The sequence below is a fragment of the Oreochromis niloticus genome, linkage group LG22 (genome assembly GCF_001858045.2).
Source record: "Oreochromis niloticus isolate F11D_XX linkage group LG22, O_niloticus_UMD_NMBU, whole genome shotgun sequence".
Lineage (NCBI taxonomy): Eukaryota > Metazoa > Chordata > Actinopteri > Cichliformes > Cichlidae > Oreochromis > Oreochromis niloticus.
In genome coordinates, this window is record NC_031985.2 from 32348303 (window position 1) to 32368395 (window position 20093).

Sequence of the window (20093 nt, forward strand, 5' to 3'; positions counted from 1 at the left end):
ACCTCCGGCAGAACCAGGCTCAGGGAGGGGCGGCCATCTGCTGCGACCGGTTGGGGTGAAAGAAGGAAAACAGGATGAAAGACATGCTGTGGAAGAGAGACAGAGATTAATAACAGATATGATTCGATGCAGAGAGGTCTATTAGCACATAGTGAGTGAGAAAGGTGACTGGAAGGGAAAAACTCAATGCATCATGGGAATCCCCGGCAGCCTACGTCTATTGCAGCATAACTAAGGGAGGATTCAGGGTCACCTGGTCCAGCCCTAACTATATGCTTTAGCAAAAAGGAAAGTTTTAAGCCTAATCTTGAAAGTAGAGATAGTGTCTGTCTCCCGAATCCAAACTGGAAGTTGGTTCCACAGAAGAGGGGCCTGAAAACTGAAGGCTCTGCCTCCCATTCTACTTTTAAATACTCTAGGAACAACAAGTAGGCCTGCAGTGCAAGAGCGAAGTGCTCTAATAGGGTGATATGGTACTACAAGGTCATTAAGATAAGATGGGGCCTGATTATTTAAGACCTTGTATGTGAGGAGCAGGATTTTGAAATCAATTCTGGATTTAACAGGAAGCCAATGAAGGGAAGCCAAAACAGGAGAAATATGCTCTCTCTTTCTAGTCCCTGTCAGTACTCTTGCTGCAGCATTTTGGATTAGCTGAAGGCTTCTCAGCGAGTTTTTAGGACTTCCTGATAATAGTGAATTACAGTAGTCCAGCCTGGAAGTAATAAATGCATGAACTAGTTTTTCAGCATCACTCTGAGACAGGATATTTCTAATTTTAGAGATGTTGCGCAAATGGAAGAAAGCAGTCTTACATATTTGTTTAATATGTGCATTGAAGGACATGTCCTGGTCAAAAATGACTCCAAGGTTTCTCACAGTGTTACTGGAGGCCAAGGTAATGCCATCCAGAGTAAGAATCTGCTTAGATACCATATTTCTAAGATTTTCAGGGCCGAGTACAATAACCTCAGTTTTATCTGAATTAAGAAGCAGAAAGTTAGCGGCCATCCAGGTCTTTATGTCTTTAAGACATTCCTGCAGTTTAACTAATTGGTGTGTGTTACCTGGCTTCATGGATAGATAGAGCTGCGTGTCATCTGCATAGCAGTGAAAATTTATGCTATGTCTTCTAATGATGTTGCCTAGGGGAAGCATGTATAATGTAAATAGAATTGGTCCTAGCACTGAACCCTGTGGAACACCATAATTGACCTTAGTGTCTGAAGAGGACTCTCCATTTACATGTACAAACTGGAGTCTATTAGATAGATATGATACAAACCACTGCAGTGCAGTACCTGTAATACCTACAGCATGTTCTAATCGCTCTAGTAGGATATTATGGTCAACAGTATCGAACGCAGCACTGAGGTCTAGCAGGACAAGCACAGAGATGAGTCCACTGTCAGAGGCCATAAGTACTAGAGTACTTTAAGCTGTAGCTTCAATTTTTAGTGACACAGGCTGCCGGTTGGTTTGAGTAGTTATTTTAACAGAAATACATCGTGCCGTGACTTGCGTTTTTTCTGAACTGTTCGCTACGCAATTTTAAAGTGTTAAATATATGGTTATTACTCCCTGTTAAATAAATGGTAAATGGACTGGTTCTTATATAGCGCTTGTGTACGCTATCTTGAGCGCTCAAAGCGCTTTACACAACTTGTGCATTCACCCAATCACACCCATTCGCACAAGCACTTTTTCCTAAGCTGTTACCAAGTGCTTCCTAACTAACATTCACACACACACATTCATTGCTACGATGGATGCATCGGAGAGCAGCTTGGGGTTAGTATCTTGCCCAAGGATATTTGGCATGCAGACTAGGGGGAAGCCAGGAATCGAACCATCAACTTTCTTATCAGTAGATGGCCTGCTCTACCGCCTGAGCTACAGCCTGAGGAAGTCCATTTTTGTTGATGTTTTCATGCATCCTGTCTGCACATAATGGTACACTACACTTGTTTTTAAAGGCATGTAGAGTGGGGTATTGTTCTCAGTTGGATCTTTCTTTCAAATAAATCATTTTCCAAACAAATTCTGCAGCAAAAATCCGTAGCGGTTAGGCTTCAGAACCGTGTGCACTTCCAAACAACAGACAGCGAGACGTCGTTCAGAACAGCTCTGGAAGTCCAGTTCCGTCACATTTGTGCTGCTTTATCTCCCCAATATTTAGGTGTGAAATCCTGCTAATCAGTGTCACTGGAGATAATGAGACCATGTGAGATCTTATTACCTTCCAGCACCGACAGTTTCATGCAGCAATAATTACTCCCACTGGCGGCTTGCTTATTGACGACGCCTGCCCAAAGTATCACTCTGGGACTAATGGTTTCCCTCCTTCACAAGGCAAACAATGAAATGAACACTGCTTCAATCAGCTCTGAGTGATGGATTTAATGACAAAATCATTCCTCCTCCGCTTTATGGCCGGGGCGGAGCGACACATGCAGAATGAGATGGGTCTCCGAGGGGATGTGTTTGTGCGAGAGTGGAGCTGTAAACAAGAAACATGCCTTTTATTTGCTACGATTTCACTGCATTTGATGATAAGTGAATGTGACCGACGAATTACTGTTAACTTGATGAAAATGAAATGCATTACTATGTGTGAGCACAACTCCCTCATCATTTTTCCAGTGACAGTGATGTCTTTAGGGTTGGGGGAGGAAAAACGAGCTCTATTGATTTGAGGGAGTGAAGAAAGAAGGGAGGAAGGCAAGTAGTGGGACTCCAACTAGCCTCAGTTGGATCATGAGTTCAACACGCAATGACAAATGGGGGGCGGAATGAGAAAGAACACCCTGAAATCAAATTGAGTATGGATTGTTGTGGGCCTGGATTTATAGCTCCAGGGTATCCCAAACCTGGAAGTCGTAAATTGATGTAGTTGAAATGGGGCGTCAGTAGGGGATTGCTGCTATGATTCGTTTACTGCGCGTGTCACCGTTGGACAATACAAATGGCGAGTCATTGTAGTCCCACAACAGGGCTCGTTAATAGAATATACACAGACAGAATTTAAAGGCCGTGACAAATCTGCCTCTGTGGGCCCAGTGGCTCAGGGAGGCAGGAAACAGCCACATATCTGCGCGCGGCACAAGCACCGCTAAGGGACACTGATAGGTTGACATGTGAGGTCAGACCAGGTAGAGTGCGCATTTTTTGCACTAGATTGTAGTTTATGTAAAAATGCACAAACTACAAGGTAAACAGTTACCTTGCAAAAAAATAAAGTGATGCATTAAATCTGGGGGTTCTAAACCACTTTCATTAAGGTCCATATGGGGAAATAAGAATCCCCATAAGGAAAGGATGTTTTAATAACCATCCAAGTCAAAGTGATCCTCATTGGTGAGCCTAAAAATTATGCTAAACGATTATGTAAATGTTTATTTTCAATGTTCAAGGGATAAAGAAAGTAACATATAACAAAAAACTATTCATGTTTTTAACATTCTTCATGTTACTTGTTGCTTTTCTTAAAAGCAATGCATTACATTACATAATTAGTCACCAAAGAAAGTCATGGGTTACACCAGCGGTCCCCAACCCCCGGGCCATGGACCGGTACCGGTCCGTGAGTCGTTTGGTGCCGGGCCACAAGAGGTGACGCTCAGTTGCGAAATTTATTGTTTTCAGGGTTTCTATCGGTAATTCGGTTTCCCTGAGTCTTTGTAGTTGTGTGTCTTATTTTGAAAGAAATATTTACGCGTTACCATAGCGACCAGAGAGCATTAAGGAGCAGAGAGGAGGATGTTACTCTCAATGTTGTTGGCACATTTCAGGAGGACGCTGCTAATAAAGTTACACAATTACAAAGTGAATTCGCTTTAATTATTATATTTACAAAATACCACAGTTTTTGTCTCGGTCGTAACATTTTATTTAGTTGTATTTATCCGCGACACTTTAAAGGCCGGTCTGTGAAATTATTGTCTGACATTAAACGGGACCGCTGGCTTACACTACTTGTTACATTACTTTCTCATTACTCTGCAAAATGACCTGAAACACCTTATCACACACCAACACAGTTCGCCATTTTAATAAGGAGACTGAGACAGGATCTTTTGTTTAGTTTTTAGGTATAAACACAAGTCAACAACACAAAGTAAAAGTTAAAAGAGCCAAAGATGTGTTGAAGCGATCATCACAGTGATTCTACTTTAGAAACATGGACAGGTAGAAGTGGAGGTTGTAAGCCTGACTGCTCAGCACTGCTTTAACATCATGCGGGTTCTTGGCTAGCTTAGCGTTAGCTTGCCGTCTGCATAGGTGCTAGCAAAGAGCAGAAGTTCTGTTAGCAGCAAACTCCAGCTGTCCTGGATGCAGTTTGCACTTTACCATCTCACTCTCGTCCTTTTGTGCAATAAAAATAAAAGTAATGTCCATATCCACCCTGTAGGCTGGGACACTATTTTCCTCGTTCAGCACCAAATTCAAATCAGTGGATTATAGCAGTAGTAGACTGATAAATGGAACTGATAGGCAAGCTAACAATTCCAAGGAATTGAACTACAGTTTGCTGCAAGAGTCATTTTTCGATTACAATCCCTACTTACACCTCAGAAGGTTAATACTTCACTAATCCCCAAGGAAATTATGATTGAACATAATTTGAAAAGAGAGAGTTGAGCATAAAAGTGAAGCTCTCAATTTATCGGTCGGTCTACGTCCCTACCCTCACCTATGGTCACAGGTTTTGTGTAGTGACCGAAAGAACAAGATCGCGGATACAAGCGTCGGAAATGAGCTTTCTCCGACGTGTGGCTGGCCTCTCCCTTAGGGTGAGCAGTTCAGCCGTCTGCTCATAGTAGAGCTGCTGCTCCTCCACATCAAAAGGATCCAGTTGACGTGGTTCAGGCATCTGACAAGGATGCCTTCTGGGCGCCTCCTGGGTGAGTAGTTGCGGGCATGTCACACCGAGAGGTTGCCCCAGGGCAGACCCAGGACACACTGGAGAGATTATATTTCTCAATGGGCCTGGAAACGCCTTGGTGTTCACCCGGAAAGGCTGGAGGAGGTGGCCGGGTAGAGGGAGGTCTGGGCTTCTCTGCTTAGGATGGATGGATGGACATGCTTGTATTTATTTGAAAATTATGTCTTCTATAGTTTGTTAAGGTACAGTTTGGTCCACATAAATCCTTCAGCCCATCCAGAAAAATGATTACCCTTTATTAGACAAGCACAGTAATTAATTTGGAGTACAGTTTAACTCACAACAACCTGTCTCACAAGGCTGGAGCCTGAATTGGATAGCTATTGGCATGTAATGAAACCAAATACATCCTGATGTAAAAGAAAACTGATTAAACTTTAATTTTGACAAATTCCATATTGTGACACGAATCATATGTCTAGATAATTCCTAGCCTCTTTCACAGGTCTAAACAACAAATCTCATTTTTTAATATATACAAAGTTGCCAAAAAAGTAGCATTTTTCAGTCTTCTCCATGAGAAAGGAAGATTGATTCCGCTGCAGTTTTACATCTTTGCATTAATAGCCAGCAATTGTTTCCGTATTATTAACCAACACTTTTCAGGACATTTCCCGTGTCATGTCAACACATTTTAAGCTTTTCACGAGTCATTTCACCCTGAGAAGGACTGCCAGAATTGATGGAGCAGAGACTACAGTAACTAAGATAACCCCTCTTTAGAACTGTGCTGAGATGACGAGCTTCTCAGAATGCATTCTGCTGAGGCTGCACATAGTGTGCTCACAAGTTGGCTCACAACAGCATGAACGAACAGACCAAACTTGCAGCACGTCAACAGTTCACGCTCGATGTCAAGGTGTGAGGTGTGTTGTGTTGCCTGCACCAATCAATCACTGTTTGAATGCTTTGTGGCCCTTTATGGCTACAATTTTGCACCTTCTCAAGGTAACTTCCAACATGAACATGCTTCATTTCACAGAGCAAAACGGTCCACAGGATGGTTGAATGAACATGACAAAGATTCGTATCATCAGTAAATACCAGTGACCCGGGTCCAGTGGCAGCCATGAATGACAATGCAGTAATTATGCTTTCACAATCTTTGAATGATGCTTTGGATCATGAGCTTTTCATTTCCCTTCTCCATACTCATCCCATCTCTCTTCTACGAGTTCATCTAGGTTTAAGCTGTCCCGAAAAACTTGTTTCATACATGAACAGACTTTTCCTGTGAATGTCTTTCTGTTTGTGAGTGTTACCTGTTGTTTGCCTCTATTCTAGTCTCTTTACTGTATTTAGACTTGGATTCCTTCGTTTTAAACTGTACCAGGTTTTTGATTCAGTTCAATTCAGTTTAATGTGTATAGCCCCAAATCAAAACAATCACCTCAAAGTGCTTTCAATTGTAAGGTCAACACCTCACAATAATAGAGAGAAACCCCCAATAATGATCCCCTATGAGCAAGCACTTGGCGACAGTGGGAAGGAAAAACTCCCTTTTAACAGGCAGAAACCTCCAGCAGAACCTGAGAGAGGGGCAGTCATCTTTTGATGCATATCAGTCAGAATGATTACTTTCTTTGTCTCCCCTAATTAAAAGTACTTTTAAGGGGAAAAATATATGCTGATGGCACAGTGTTAGAGTTAACAGTAATGACCTCACCGAGCTAAAACATCGCCTTTACCTCATGCTACCAGAATATGTGACATGTATGACCTCTTAACATGAACCAGGCTGCTAAAACTAGGCTTGTTTAGCATGTGGCCAATATGCAACACAACCGTATCCCTAATCCTAAGGCCTTGATTGTACTTTCTGTGTCCACAAGTATGCTAGGATCAAATCGGGTATGAGTGACATGAGTTTCATTATCAGACAGTGAACACAATGGTCCACGTGAATGCCAAGTTTTTGTGACCGCAACTACTCTTGCACATGTGCTCCATGTCTAGCTGTTTGTAACATAGTATAATCAAGGCTTAAGTGAGTCACTGATAACCTTGTCAATGTTAAGTGGCTAATCCTCTGAGATCTAAGGCATTATGAATGATAATCCTAACCCTATGCTAACTCTGTACTTTTAAGAAAGGAAAATGTCAATTTTTAGTGTTTATCAGGTAGAAAGATTCTTTTCTTTGTTTTTGGGTTCAGGTTGGGATCATAACCAATGGTAACTTCAAACTTAGAGAGTTAACATCAGTATAAAACTGAGGCTCACAAACAAAATAATTATGCAAAAGAACATTTGTCATTTATTTTTTCATATATGTTATAATAATGTTATGCTATATACTGCATATAATTATATTTCTATTTTTACACTGAACACAAGCTACTAAGGAATGCGTACAGTACAGTCAGCAACATAGAAAAATATTATAGTAGTATTGGCACAGATAAAGTAATATTTGTTTTATACTTTACATGTTGTACATTCAGCAAAAGAAATGCAGAATGAAATAAATGAATGATTCTTTGAGGGACATGAAACATTTTTATGATCAGATCAAACAAATGGAGGGTCCAAAATAATAGGGACAGACATATAACACAGTTTCCATACACACCTCCATGTGCTACACATAAACAAGGCTCTCTAAAAAGTCAAATACAAAATGGTTCAAGTCAGTCAAGTGTTGGGTTTATAGAATTTACTCAACAACATAATTGTACAGTTAACAGCCAAGAAATATTTGGTAAAAAAGAGAGCTAAGAGTGATGTAAATACAATTCTTTCTGATGAAACCTTCAAATGAAACCTTTTGCAGGACAGCCATCCATCTCATGAAGCAATTTCATACCTCTGTTTGCCCTTGAAGGGGTCAATCTCAATACCTCTCCATCACTTTTTCCCTCCATTGATTCCTGCCGACTCCTTTGAGTAAACACACACAAAGGAAAAGCAAACAAGCTTAAGCCTCAGCCATATACAGTGTGTGTGTTTGTGGTGCATGATACACGGCAGCTCCAGCAGACTGCTCGCGCAGCTGTGCTTAGCGGCTCTTTGAGGACCATCGTTGCGTCCTTAAGGAACCCATTTGGTTAGAGTCGATCACAGTGACAGAGCAGCAGCTTCCACACGGGGAAAAAAAGCATTTTGCCGTGTCACCGGTCGTTCTTTGAGACAGCATGCTTTGAACAAAGAACAATGCTTGAAGAGCCAAGACAGGTGAGGTTAGTTTTTACAATGAGAACAGGACGTGACCTTCAGATCTAAAAAAGAAAAAAAAAATAGCTGTTTGTAGTTTGTAAAGCTAGTGGAGGTTGATCCAAGGTTTTCAATAAAGTGCACTTTGAACCAGTGCAAAGGTTAAAATATATCTCTCTGTCTGTACATAACTACACATGCAGCAGACGCATAACTACAGCTGGAAATGAGACGTGTGCGACAGTTCTCTAATATCAGAATATGTAAACACTGTCTGATGAACAGCACGGCGGTGAGGAAACAATCCTCGCCAGGATGCTGGAAAACAACACTTTGCGTCTGACAGCCAAGGATGTGGGAAAAGTTGATGAGATGCTCACAACACGGCATGTTACATGTTCAAGAGAACATTTGACTGCTTGCACAGCGGTTCTCTGCTATCATCATGCATCACATTGTGTAGACAGTGTGTGGGGGAGAATCTTGGCAGTGTGTCAGTATTACACAGAATCATCCAGGATAACAAAAGCAATGACACCCTGATTTACACCAATTTTTTTAAAAAAGCAATGCATTTCAAAGGATTTTAATCTACAGCTTTACATGGCTAATTAGAAAATAGATCCTCATTAGACCACAATAGTCTGTTGTATCGTACAGTCATGAATGGCAAATCTTTATCACGTATATGCACATCAAATCTGCCGTTGATTATATCAGCAAGCCTGTTTACCGCCTGCCATTCGAGATTCAAGACACATTATCAAATAACTGATTAACTAGAGGCTACAACTACTAGTAGTTGTATATAATTTTATATTTTATAGCAGTAATTCTATAAAATTGTTTCAACATTGTTAGATTGTTAATTATCCATCACGTCAATGGAAAAATTGTTTGCTAAACCTCTCCCCCGGTTAGCTATCGCTCCATCGTAGCGACTCATTTAGGCGCAAGAAGCCTGTCAAGCTATGGATTTCTGCATGTTTAAGTTCGTGGGCATTTATACAGTGCTTTTCTAGTTTTGTTGATGAATCAAAGTGCTTTGGACTCCAAGCCACACTTAAACATACATTCATAGAGTGCTTTGCTCGATGCAGTTTAAATATTGTATCTATACATCACATGCATGGCCAATTTAGACTCCTTGGACTGTGGAGGAAGCCAGAGCACCCAGAGGAAAACCTGCTTAATGACAGGAAGAACATGAAAGCTCAACACAGAAAATTCCCAGCTGGGGTTCAAACCAGTGAAACAACAGAACGCTGCCCGTGGCTTGTTCCAAAACCAAAAGCAGGCACAAAAGTATGGGAGGGTATAATAATGTTGGGTGCTACCATCAGCTGCAGTTGTATCCATTTACAGCTTATATCATTGTAACCTATCCACTTCCACATCCAAAGAAGATGTCAGTGCCAAATTAGATAAATAATTTGTGTTATAGGTTGTAACATATAAGAAAAATCAGTTGTAGATTGACTTTAGATCGATATGATGTTAGCTTTCGGATGAAATTTAATGTTTTGAAATCGGATGTGAGAGGGGAAACTGACAGGGAAACCAAAAATGCACTGCATACACATGCACCAGCCACTTGCCAACCACACAGGAGCCCTGGCCTAAGACAATATTTTCTTTTTTTAACCTACTAAGGACCATAATTTATAAAACATGCACTGTAAAAGAGATAGAAGAGCCAAGGGCAATTTTTCCATAGACTATAGTTCTTTTTGATACAAGAGGAGTCGCCCCCTTCTGGTCATTAGAAGGAATGCGTGTTCAAAGTCGCGTACAGTATCTCTTATTTGGAGCTGGTTTCTTTTTTCATTTTTTAGCATTTTTTGACCAATACTACGGCTTGCTGTGCAGTTATTGATATCAAACACACCATCTAAGAAGTCCAAAAACAATTCTTCTTTGAGTGGAAATTTAATATTGTTTCAAATACATGTTAGAATTGACTAGTTGTTCTCTATATAAAGCAGTCTATGGATGAATCTACATATGCATTTCTTGCTCCAAAAATCCCAAATTCACAGGAGGTCTTTTTATATAATGTCATGCACACATTGCTTAAAATTTGTCTGCCATATTGGACATGATACAACCACCTGTTTCTAAGGAAAAATATGTATGCCTTGACTGGTTGGCAGCAAATGTTCCCTGTAGTTCTTCAGATTTGTCAGCAAACACTTTTATTGGCACTATTAGCCAACCGGATTTAAAACAAACCAGAAAGGGAGAAAGCTCACCTTCAAAGTAATGGTCAGACTGTCAGAGACAAGTCGCTAAGCTTTTGTGTCTTCAACTGATCTTGTCACCATATTTGTCACATGTCCAAAATGGCTGATGAATGGTTGGTGGTCAAATGTCTACAGAATCAGTATAAAAACGTCTAATCACAACTTGTACTACTTTTTCCTTTGTGTGCTGTTTAACACATTTTGGGATGTTGGCATCCCCAACCAACATACCCCAAAACGTGTAAAAATCATACAAATAAAGCTATGTTATGTCTAAATTCAGCTTTAAAAAGGAAAAATTGTAGGCAACAAAGTCAAACAGAGGTATGACAGTCAAGTAGCTGAGGTTAGGTTGATTGGCTAGCTAGCTAACGTTGAAAAATCCAGGAGCAGTGACAGGTCTGCTTTTGTCTACTTAGGTCTGACATCACGTTTTAGTAATGTAAACATTACTGCAGATTGGAGGGGTGTCATTCTAAATTGCATAAGGGCCTTGATAGGCTGAAAAGCTCGACGGGTGGCACGATGGTAACTAAGGGGAGGTGGGGCTTAGCAAATGGTCCGACCCTGAATCTTGTTAATCTGTCAGTACAAAAACACAATTACAAAGTAAATGCTATCACAGCAGGTAGGACCATTTCTTATCAAATATACTTTACTGCACACTTCAATGCAAATGTTTGTTGTAGCCTAACACTTAGCTAGTCATGGACAGCAAGATTTTTCGAGATGTACAGATAAACATACAGACAACACACTTTTTACTTTTCATTTGACACGTTTGATGATAATAGCACACAGAGACTTAAATGTAGATGGACTACTTACACTGTAGATAACATAAGCAGGTAAAAAATAAATAATTTTAAACAATATAGTCATTTCTGTATAAATGAACATCTATGTTTCGTACAACAAAATACTTCATGTACAATCAAGGACATAAATGCTATGCATCTATTGCCTTGTAAGGATAGTGTAAGACTATCATTAGTGTAACCCTTAAAGAAGAATTCAATCAACCAGCGATAGCAAAGGCTCTAAACCAACTCTAAAGGGAAAGTAAGTAAATGCTTTAAACCACAATTAGCATCTGTTAGTGTTCTGGCTGAGAGGTTATTCATAAGGCCGACAAAACATCTACAATCAATCCTGTCGTCGATGTCAGATGTTTTGCTTTGACTGGCTACACATCAAACTCAGACTTCTGAGTTAGCGGTTTAAACAGTCACAATATACCAATCCTTTATTAACAGCTGCTAACAATCCTAACAAATGGGATATACAAATGTGGCCTCTTGGATACCAGGAAATATATACATTACATCTATTGTACAGGGTAAAACGACCTCATCCCCCTCCTTTAGACTCCTTTATCCACCATTCAGATCGGTCCAGTAAGCCTGCAGTAGGAGCACCTTTACTTGAAGTAGTTGAGTCCTGCCACTAAGAAGAACTTCTCTAGGAATAGCTCAGAGTCCAAGACGGCGATGTGGGCGGCACGGCCGATCAGCGTGTTGGCTGTGTTGGGTAGAGCGTGGAACACATTCTGGCGGATCAGACGGCACTCTTTAGCTTCTACGAGTGGCTGCAGGAGGTTGTTGATCATCTCGGTGTACACGGGCCCTTCAGTGCGAGGGGGAAAAAAAAGGAAAGTTATGGCGAGTCCTCCTACGTGCATGATGTGTTATCCATATTCAAGTGTTAAAACTTAGGGCCACTGCTAGAGTCATTAGTGATTCATCAGCTGTTTTTGTTTGGTCAACAAATGCCAGATATTCTATGGAGAAACTTACTTTTTCACCTCATGTTGATAGAGTGGATATAAAATTAGGAAAACTTCTAAATATAACGCAGTGCAGAACATCACCACCATCTAAACGACCTTAATATGAAACATGAAACATGAAACATACGCCCCATAATAACAATAATTCTTCTCAATTTTTCTGATGTGCATACTTACTTCAACATACTTCCGTCCCACTATTTTGAAATCTCTGATGAGTGCAAAGCTTTGCCACTGCAGAGTGTTTACCCTTACAGGGGCTTTTGCCCAAAGTCACATGAGACATGTACAGGTGCTGGTGAGCCAGGCTGTTTTTGCCCCAGTGCAATGACTTCCTAGAGTCTTGGGTGGTTGCCATACAACACCCTAGAGCCCAATCTCCTGTAAAACTGAAAATGTCATGCCAATCCGCCCAACCATGTCGTGTGTGGAACATGGGTGACAGGATCAGTTCCGAGTGTCTGCACAGATATGTGTGACTTACTTAAGTTTTCCATATGGGCAGAAATTTAGAAGAAGTTGCTAAATCTGAGCTGTTAGTCCAGAGGTTTATAAATGAAAGCAAATGAATTTGTTAAAGACGTCACCAGGCAATGCATTCATATCTAGCCACATGCTAAACAGTTTACATACAAACTAGAAGAAAGCACTGACTTCTTTTAGCTTGTAAGGACATTTCACTTCTCATTCAAGGTTTCTTGATTTCTAAAAACAAAAGGTGCAGCATCCCAGGTATTTAACTCCCAGTGGGGGCTGAACAGAGCTCGTGGCTTACAGCACCAGCTATCAGCCACCTACCAAGCAGTCTTGAGATCTCTTTCCAGGCATTTTGCCCCCTATTCACACTTTGCCTCTTTTGACCTCAAGGTCTCAGTGATTTAACCCTTAACTCCTGGTGATGTTAATGACCCACGCCTGTTTTCACTCCTTAGTTCATGTGATGAACAGGGATGGGTACCGATTCTGACATAAACGGTAGTAACCAGACCGAAAAGCAGCACACATTTCGGTGCTTTATTTCGGTGCTTTTTTTTCCTGAGATGTCATACACTTTGGATTCTAGCCAATCATTTTACCTTTGCAAGCGTAGTAGGCGGGCCCAGGTACGTACGTTCTTTTAGAGCAGAGCTACAGATTAAAAATGCTCAAGGCAAAGCGGTCAAAGTCTGGCTGTACTTCACAGCAAAAGTTGCAAACTCAGCAGCCTGCAACAAGTGCTTTAAGCTGATACTATGATACTGTGCAAGGGAGGTAACTCCTCGAACCTGATGAAACACCTGGCAACGTATAGCATTTTGTTAAAAGCCGAGAAATGCGCCGTATTTGATAGCTTGCTGCGAGACCTCACACCGTGCACATCTACTGCGGGTGTGGTGCCTGTTATCGGACCCGGAGTTAGCAACATCCCCCAAAAACCCGAAGAGGAGAGTCCTGGCCCCTAGCCCTGTCAGCGTAGCAGAAATGATGAGGATGATGATGGCAGCAGCAGCTGCGTGAGTAGCTTCATGTTGTTCGTGTCTAATTTACGTTGAGTAGGCTAACCACATTATTACATTAATGCATGTAAGGTGAACTAGCAAACACCGTCGTAGTTACATGCGGCTGTCTTCTTGTTTGATGGCAGATACTCCCTTCACCCTGGCCAAAAAGGCTAAAATGACCAAAGAAAAAGTGGAAAACAGCTAAACATGAGAGGTTTTTGGACAAAGTTTGTGTTTTTTCCATTGTTTAAGCACTGCTTCCAGCCAAGAGTGATACCATATATGCCCTATAGCTGCAGAAAAGGCTAACATTGTTATCTTTTTACAAAAAAACAGCTGAACATGAGAGGTTTTTGGACAAAGTTTGTGTTCTCCATTCTTTAAGCACCGGTTTGAACACCGTTTAAGCACCGGCACCGTTTCAAAAGTACCGGTTTGGTACTGGTATCGGATAAAACCTAAACGATACCCATCCCTAGTGATGACACGCATGATCAATAGTGAATCAACGACCCTCAAGACCACCTTGAACTCTCCACCTTTTGGATTTTAAACCTGAAGAAGCCTCTTGGATAAACGGTCCAGTCTACCCTGACCTGGATAACTAAGAAACATATAAAACTAGAAGATGGTGCATCAATGAATCGTATCTGGCCTACACTGGCACAGTTACAGGTCTTCTGAGGTCTATAATCACTGATAACCCCAACCCTGAATGTACGGTATAAGATTGTTGCTTTTTTTTTCATTATTCCATAAAGTCTTGACAATCCATGGACAAAGACAGGAATAATTCTCACTGACACACATAAAAATCTGTTGAGGCTATTTTCCAAAGAGATAATTTGTTGCTTCTCTCCAAACAATAAGGTTGCTGTACAGGGCCGGTGTCCTGCAGGTTTTAGATGTGTCCTTGATCCAACACAGCTGATTTAAATGGCTAAATGACCTCCTCAACATGTCATGAAGTTCTCCTGAGGCTGATAATGAAGTAATCATGTGATTCAGGTGTGTTGATCCAGGGTGATATCTAAAACCTGCAGGACACCGGCCCTCGAGGCCTGGCATTCAAGACCTCTGCCTTAGAGGGTTAAATGGTTTTGCATGTGGGTGTTCTAGACCCAGACATACGTAAAACAAAAGTAAAGCATTCAAATATCTGTTTTCACTCAGCAGGGATGGCATGAAATGAGAAAAAGTGTGACTAATTAACCTTCTGGCGTTTAAGTCATCGATGACACCACCAACTCTAACTCAAACTCAAACTCTGACCCGAGGCGATCAGAAAATGTAATTGCTGTTTTTATGACACTGTTCTGCCCTATTAACCTGCAGTGTTAGAGGAGAGAAGCGACACAGTCTTACCTGCTGTTATGTGAGGCATGCTCCTTTTGTGAATAATGTAAAATGTCATTCTAAGAATAAACATGTGTGCTAAAATAATGTGGACGACAAGGCCCCCAGGTGCCCAGATATCCAGACAGAAACTATTGAAATACAAATATGAGCTAAAGTGGTGACAGATGCATTCCTCACCTGTGGTTCTATCTTTGAGAGCAGTTTTGCACATCTCTATTCTGGCAGAGTGAAAAGGAACGTAGCGGTCCTGCGGAGACGCCACTAGCACGACGTTCTTGAAGAACTGGAGCCCTACAAGGACATGAAAGATGCAAGTAAAGGAGACAGCACAGAGTAGAGAGAAGGAGGGCAAGACAGGGTAAAGTAGAACAGGCCTTGATACGATAAAGCTGTTTTTTTTTTTTTCTCTCTCTCTAGTCTCCTCTCTGTGTGCTTTTAAGAGAGTGCACTGGTGGGTTTCCAATGACAGGGTTTGGATCATTTTGTCAGCCTGCCACAGCTGTAGAGAGGGGGGGAAAAAAAGCGTTTTCAGGCTTATCTTCTTCAAGCCTGTGTGACAAACGACTGCTTTGTTCCACTCACACAGTGGGGAGGCCTCTCACAGGCCTCTTGCAGCTCGCTGGCAGGGGTTTGAGCGTTAGCGAGCTGACACGTACAGAAATTTGACAAAAAAAAGACAAGATGACAACATTTTCATGAATATTTGAACAGCCTGCCTTTCAAGCAACAGCCTGTAAAGTGGGGCCGTCAATACGCAGCCTCTGTTTCGGATCTCAGCCGCTTTCAAGCCGTACCTGGTTTCTGACTCAGGAGATAGAGGAACGTTTTCCGTGGATCAACGTGATCTCTGAAGGTGAGCTGCAGCAAAGATCCGGATTTTTTCAGCTTCTGCATTAACCACAAACCTAAGCAAAACACACACACACCATATCAGGACTCCACATGCATGACAGTAGCTGAGCAGTATGGATGATATTCTTAGACAAAAGACAATATGCTGCTGAGAGGCGCCAAACACGCAGGCAGCGGTGCGCCTTCTTGCAGAGGACGAGCCGTGGCCTCACCTGTGCTGACCAATGTGCTGTTGTTGTACAGCGTTCCCAAGTGTGGCCCTGACAACGAGAGGAAAGTGTGCAGTTTGGGCAAATAGCAGCGGAAGCGAGGCCTCGTCAGCACCGAGCGGATGATGACGTTCCCCAGAGAGTGGCCGATGAAGCTGTTGGCCGAAGACAAACAACTTTCAGAGAGAGGAACTTGCAGCATGAGTGGGCGGCTGGGAAAAAAAAATGCCTCCAACGCTGCTGACCTACGACACTGCCCGATAGCTTTGATAGATTCCTCTGGAAGCAGGAACGGGTTACAGCGGAAGCTATTTGGAGATTCCTGCTGCAGCATGCGGTGATTACAGAAAATTCATTAACTTGCTAAATGTTTAAACATCCTCAAAGGCAATGACAACTTATTGATGCGAACATAGAGGACAAACCGCACGAATTAATAGCGGCTTCCCAGCAGTGGGAAATATTAGATTCATCAAGCTATGTCTGTCACTTAGTTTAATTACTGTACTGTTGCGGCTCTACCCACAATCCCTCATCTCCATGCCTGCTCCTTCTCATCTGTCTCCTCCCAAACTAAATATAGAGGTAATGTGGAAAGAACCAGATGCTGTTGCGGCACTCCATTGCTTTTTGTCTTTGATACTCGCTCCCCAGAGAATACGCCACAATAAAAAGAGAGTTAAGAAACTTGGGCAGAAACTCTCACAAAGAAATAAATTGTCACATTGAGGGCAATTAAGCGGGAAGATGAATAGCTTAATTTGATTGGAACTAGGCAGCACAGTGCTGCATAAAGCAGCGCAGTCGATCATGTGAAAGTCACAAGCTTATTGGCACGGTATGATAAGAGCTTTTCATCTGTTTTGTGCCACTTATCCATTTTGAGTCTATACATTATCACGGAGCTGTCATTCTCCAAAGTTAAGACAGAAGAATCAGGGCAAAGTCTCTGCTGCCATCTGCTGACTGGACTGAATACTGCTCAGGCTGGTCCTTTACTGGTTTCCCTTAAACCTCAAATGACTTCCCACATGAGAACCTTCTAGCAGAGGAGCAAAGAGGCCAAAATGAAACTACAAACTCAATTTGAAGGGTGATATATTCTAATTTCTGGAAGTAGGCTTGTTTGAAATGTGACTTGAATGTATTTGCACCCTAACTCTGCCTTTAAGGGGTTCACCAGCAAGCTAGTGGATGTTAAGAGGTTTAATATCCAATCAAAATGAGATGTGTCAATAATGGGCACGCTGCACAGTGTTAAACCTGACCTACTGACCTGATCCTGCCTATGGTGAGATTGTAGAGCTGGATGTGCTGAATGATTTCATCCAGCAGCCTGTCTGTCATGGCGTCGAAGTCTGCAAACGTGTCAGCCTGCGGGAGAAAAGCAAGGCTGTCAGTGCTCTGCAAACTGCCTCGAAGCACACTTTCACAGTTTTGCTCCCGTCACTGTCAAATGTACCTGGTTCCTCTCAGACATGAGGAAGTCGAGCCTGGATCCTGGCAGTCCCAGCTCTATGAAAGTTTTCACAAGCCGAAGGTCAGCACTGTTTCCTGGAAGCAGGTAACGAAATAGACACACAAAGTTTGTAGCTCTGCTTTTATGAAGCATGTTCGATAAACATTTAAAAGTTAACCTGAAATGAGTTTCAGGGAATTAGTATTCACAGACTGCACAGTGCAGTGTAATAAAGTTGTAGGACTTACTCTGAGACTGTATTACATTTACAATGCTAATAGGGAATCATATGAAAGGCTGTACAGAAAGTTATGGATGTGTCAGTGCAATACAGAGGTGGAACTGGATCGCAGCGAAGCAGAACATTTTTTAATGTGCAGCCTCACCATCAAGCCCATGGACGCACACCACAAGGTGTATGCCGTCATCAAACTCCTCGTCATCCTCTTCAGGAGGGAAGTAGGGGAGATCTGACGCCAGGAACGGGAGGTCGCTGTACAAGCTGGCCTGGAAGCTCAACTCTTTGAACAGCTCCTCTTTGGCTTTGTAGAAACTGGAGAAAAAAGAAAGGACATTGTGAAAGAAAATTTGATATTATAGTCTATATTACACTGAAAAATGTTCAGCTAATGAGATATCATGAGCTGATTTAAGCATGTAACCCTTTGCAGTCTCAGCCATCATACGTTCTAATTGTAATCTAGTCTTAAAGGGCAAAATGTGACTACTTTTTCATGTGTGACAGAATGATTCATATTTATGATCCTTGATTGTAAACACTGGAGAGAACAGTTTAATAATACTTTTAAAAACTATATACTCTAATTGCCAAGTTAGGCCTGAGTTTCGGGTTGGCATGTAGACCTAAGAGCAGGGGCGGCAAATTAATTTCCCCAAGGGGCCACATGAGATGGGGAGGGTTGCACCAGTAGTCTTATAAAAAGATAAAATTGATGTTAAGCAGAACTGAGTCCAGCCTACTGGTACAATCCTCCACAACAGTCCCAGAATCTCACTTGTGGCCCGTTGGGAAAACCTAATTGTCCATCCCTGCCTTAGAGAGACAAGTTGATGAATGTTTCATTTTCCAAAAAGTGAATTACTCCTACAGCTTTGGCTGTGTGGCTCAAATATAATAGACAACCTACATTCAATTTCCAGAATTTACATTGCTCATGCTGCCCACTTCTTGAGCAAGCCCGTGTTGCTAAACAGAAGTCTCAGACTAACCAGTAAGCTCCTCAAAAGTTTTATTACTCTGTCATCCTGCCAGGTTTCAGATTACAGTCATGCAGCAGTCAAAGCCAATCCGATTCAAGTTAGTGTACTTCCAGCTTATCATGATGGATTTGTCTGTGTACTCTTTGATGTGACTTAATACATTCAGGAGGCATTTCACCTCGTTTTGGCTTCCTTGCTTCAAATTTGCCCTCGTTTCATTTTGTTATGCTAGACTTTCCAAGCATGCGTAACTGCCAGCTACTGCACCAGATGTCAGGAGTCATCTCCCAAAACCCATAAAAACCCCTCATGTTTTGGCCTTGCTTCCTGCAGCTGGTGTGGATGATGATAACACTCCAGCAAAATTTTCCTTCACAAGTCGAGCTAAATTTTAGAAACATTTTTTTTTATCGGCACCTAATTGAGAAAGGAACCCTGAACATAAATCCAGCCCACCATAACCCCCTGAGACCTAAATTCTCATTAGTGATGACCTCAAGTCTCAAACCCTAACCCTAGCCCAATGTTTTGGAGACAAGCAAATATTTATCAGAAAAAATGTCTACAGATTTTGATGCACATCTGCTAGGATGGTTACTTTACCTTTACACTAATTGGCAAAACTTTTAAGAAGAACAAAAATATTATATTCTCAAGTTTCTTTTCCATCTTCCGTGTTTGGTGGGTGCTCATCAAGAAAGCCTTCAAGCTTTGTTGTACAAGACACACTGTACATATTTAATAGATAGTTATGCAGACATTTTAGCTAAATACTGCGCTTCAGAACTTGTGAAATTGATCACATCTGTCCTTGAACTTGGAAAGTGCATAACAGAACTGATGTCAAAGGACTGAGAACATTTGCAAAGCTATGTTAATACATCTTGAAATTTGCAGCTACTCAATAGGTCTGTGAAGTCAACAGTTTAATGCCACATTTTAATGGTAACCAAGTTTAAGGTTTACAGTCATTTCTTCTGCCTAAACTGGTAACTTTGAATAACCTAGAATGGTATTTATTTGAAGCATCCAGTTAACCCTCTGAGGCCAAAGTCATCACAGGTAGTAACCATAATCCTAACCCTAGTCCTACCCTAAAACAGTTTTTTAGAAAAAGGTAAAAGAGGCCTTTATTTGAATAAATATGAATAGTTTTCAATGTGTCAGTTATTTTTTTTTCTTGATTCCCTCATTGCCAGAACTTGAGGGAATACATTAAAAAAACATATATGACAAATTCCCATTAGTTATGGTTAGGTTGCTATTAGAGTTGGTGTTGCCAGTGATGACAACTTAGACCTCAGAGGTTTAAGATCTTCAGACTGAAAATATACTTGTGCTTCTTTAAGAAGGCGGTTCTTGGTTTCTTCCTTACTCTGCAAA

At 41.5% G+C, this 20093-nt stretch overlaps 1 protein-coding gene across 1 annotated transcript in view; it reads right to left on the bottom strand.

The window, feature by feature from the left end:
* Positions 1-7181: 7181 nt before the first annotated feature.
* The window catches only part of fam135b (family with sequence similarity 135 member B), a 51419-nt gene continuing 38507 nt past the window's right edge, over positions 7182-20093 (bottom strand). Inside the window, exons 14-20 of the mRNA XM_005450743.4 lie at positions 17876-18042; positions 17493-17584; positions 17307-17404; positions 16034-16185; positions 15764-15874; positions 15147-15260; positions 7182-11966 (exon numbers count right to left, since the gene is read on the bottom strand). Of these exons, the coding sequence (XP_005450800.1) occupies positions 11761-11966; positions 15147-15260; positions 15764-15874; positions 16034-16185; positions 17307-17404; positions 17493-17584; positions 17876-18042 (940 nt within the window). The 3' untranslated portion in view covers positions 7182-11760. The remainder of the gene's footprint in view (positions 11967-15146; positions 15261-15763; positions 15875-16033; positions 16186-17306; positions 17405-17492; positions 17585-17875; positions 18043-20093) is intronic.